Source organism: Propithecus coquereli, unplaced genomic scaffold (assembly GCF_000956105.1).
Source record: "Propithecus coquereli isolate 6110/MARCELLA unplaced genomic scaffold, Pcoq_1.0 Scaffold10, whole genome shotgun sequence".
In the NCBI taxonomy this organism is placed as follows: Eukaryota; Metazoa; Chordata; class Mammalia; order Primates; family Indriidae; genus Propithecus; species Propithecus coquereli.
In genome coordinates this window covers 11,002,060-11,003,569 of record NW_012133858.1, presented here as the reverse complement: position 1 = coordinate 11,003,569, position 1,510 = coordinate 11,002,060, and the positions used below count along the sequence as shown (strand labels likewise).

Below are 1,510 nucleotides of genomic sequence, written 5' to 3'. Positions count from 1 at the left end.
TTTTCACATGCTTTCACCAAAAAATTTACTTTGGTTATCCTAAGGAAGTAAGAGACTAGGTTAAAGTGATTTATACAAGTATGTTTTTTCACAGCATTATTTATAATACTGAAATACTGAAACAATTGCATGATAAACATATATGTATGTGTTAAAATGATTTTGATGACTTACAATAGGATGGGATTCATGTGACTTTTGAATAATGTCTGCACTTATCTGCAAATGAGCAGGTTTTTGCCCTTGGGCTGTACCACTGACGACCATTACGTTCAACAATCATTTTAGAGTAATGCAATTGTTTCCTCCCCAGCCCATCACTTCACCAGTGAGTTGCAACTCTAGGGTAAGTGAGAGAATGGGAAAATATTCATAAAGAAAAATTAAACTTCGTATACTCACAGTTTGTATAGATGGGTTTTCGAAATGGCTTTCCCTTTGAAAAGATAAATGCTACTGTAATAAGGTTGATGGTAGTGATAGGCCACAGTGTGGTAGTCTCAAAACTTAAAATTGAACCAGGAATGAGAGTTGCATTTCCAGTCCAGTTTCTTTCCAAACTCAGATTTATTGAGAGATTACTTTGGTTGGCCAGGAAGCACTCACTACAAAAGAATCATCAGCATTACGGGATTTTTTATTCTATTTTTATACATTAGGTGAAAAAAAAGTTTAATCACTACCATGAGACTTTAGCTTTCAAACTGTTCCAGCCAGTAACTACCAAGATATATTTTGTTCATCTCTTACAATGACAAAGCAGAAATAAAATGCATAGAAAGTCAAGATTGCTTTTTGTCCAGCACTCCATTTAGAACAAGTGATCTGTCTTAAATTGGCTTGGATGAAAATTTTCTATGAAATTCCTTTCAATTCACAGAGTAAATGAACCATGTCAATTGTATGTATGTGTGCGTGTGTGTGTATGTGTGTGTGCAGTTTTCTCTTTTGTGGACTAACGAAAGCCTCCTAACTTGGGTCCTGAGTTTAAATCCCCCGCTCCAATCTGCCCTCCTCACACAACCACAGAATCTTGTAAAGATCAGAACATGACACTCTCCTGCCCACGAAGTATCTATGACTCTATAGCTGATAAATTAAGCTCAAATGTCTCCAACTGGCCTATCAGACCTTCGCAGCCTGTTCTTAATCTACCTTTCCTTACTCCTCCCAGGCTCCTTATACTCCAAACATACAGGCTTACTCCCTGTTTCCCAAATATCACGATTCTCGCACCTCGTGGGTTGGCCATGCATATTAAATTGTCTTTAACTGAGATAACAGTCATCTTTCCAACATCACTGCATCGGAAAGGTCTTTAGCTTCACTGGCAGGTGGAACTAGTGCCCCTATTCTTTCTCTATTGATGCATTTAGCTCATTGTTTTGCAATTTTTTGTTATATATTTTTATTTTATGTGTCTGGGATGTGATTTACTTGAATAGGGAATTTTTCCCTTGTGGTTTTATTTATTTTTTTTTTTACTCAAATTTACAACAAATTTTTGGCA

The 1,510-nt window shown here is 36.4% G+C and overlaps 1 protein-coding gene across 1 annotated transcript in view; it reads right to left on the bottom strand.

The window, feature by feature from the left end:
• Positions 1-1,510, bottom strand: part of ATP13A5 (ATPase type 13A5) — a 108,319-nt gene that overhangs the window by 15,378 nt on the left and 91,431 nt on the right. The window contains exon 27 of the mRNA XM_012640340.1: positions 403-605. Coding sequence (XP_012495794.1) covers positions 403-605 — 203 coding nt within the window. The remainder of the gene's footprint in view (positions 1-402; positions 606-1,510) is intronic.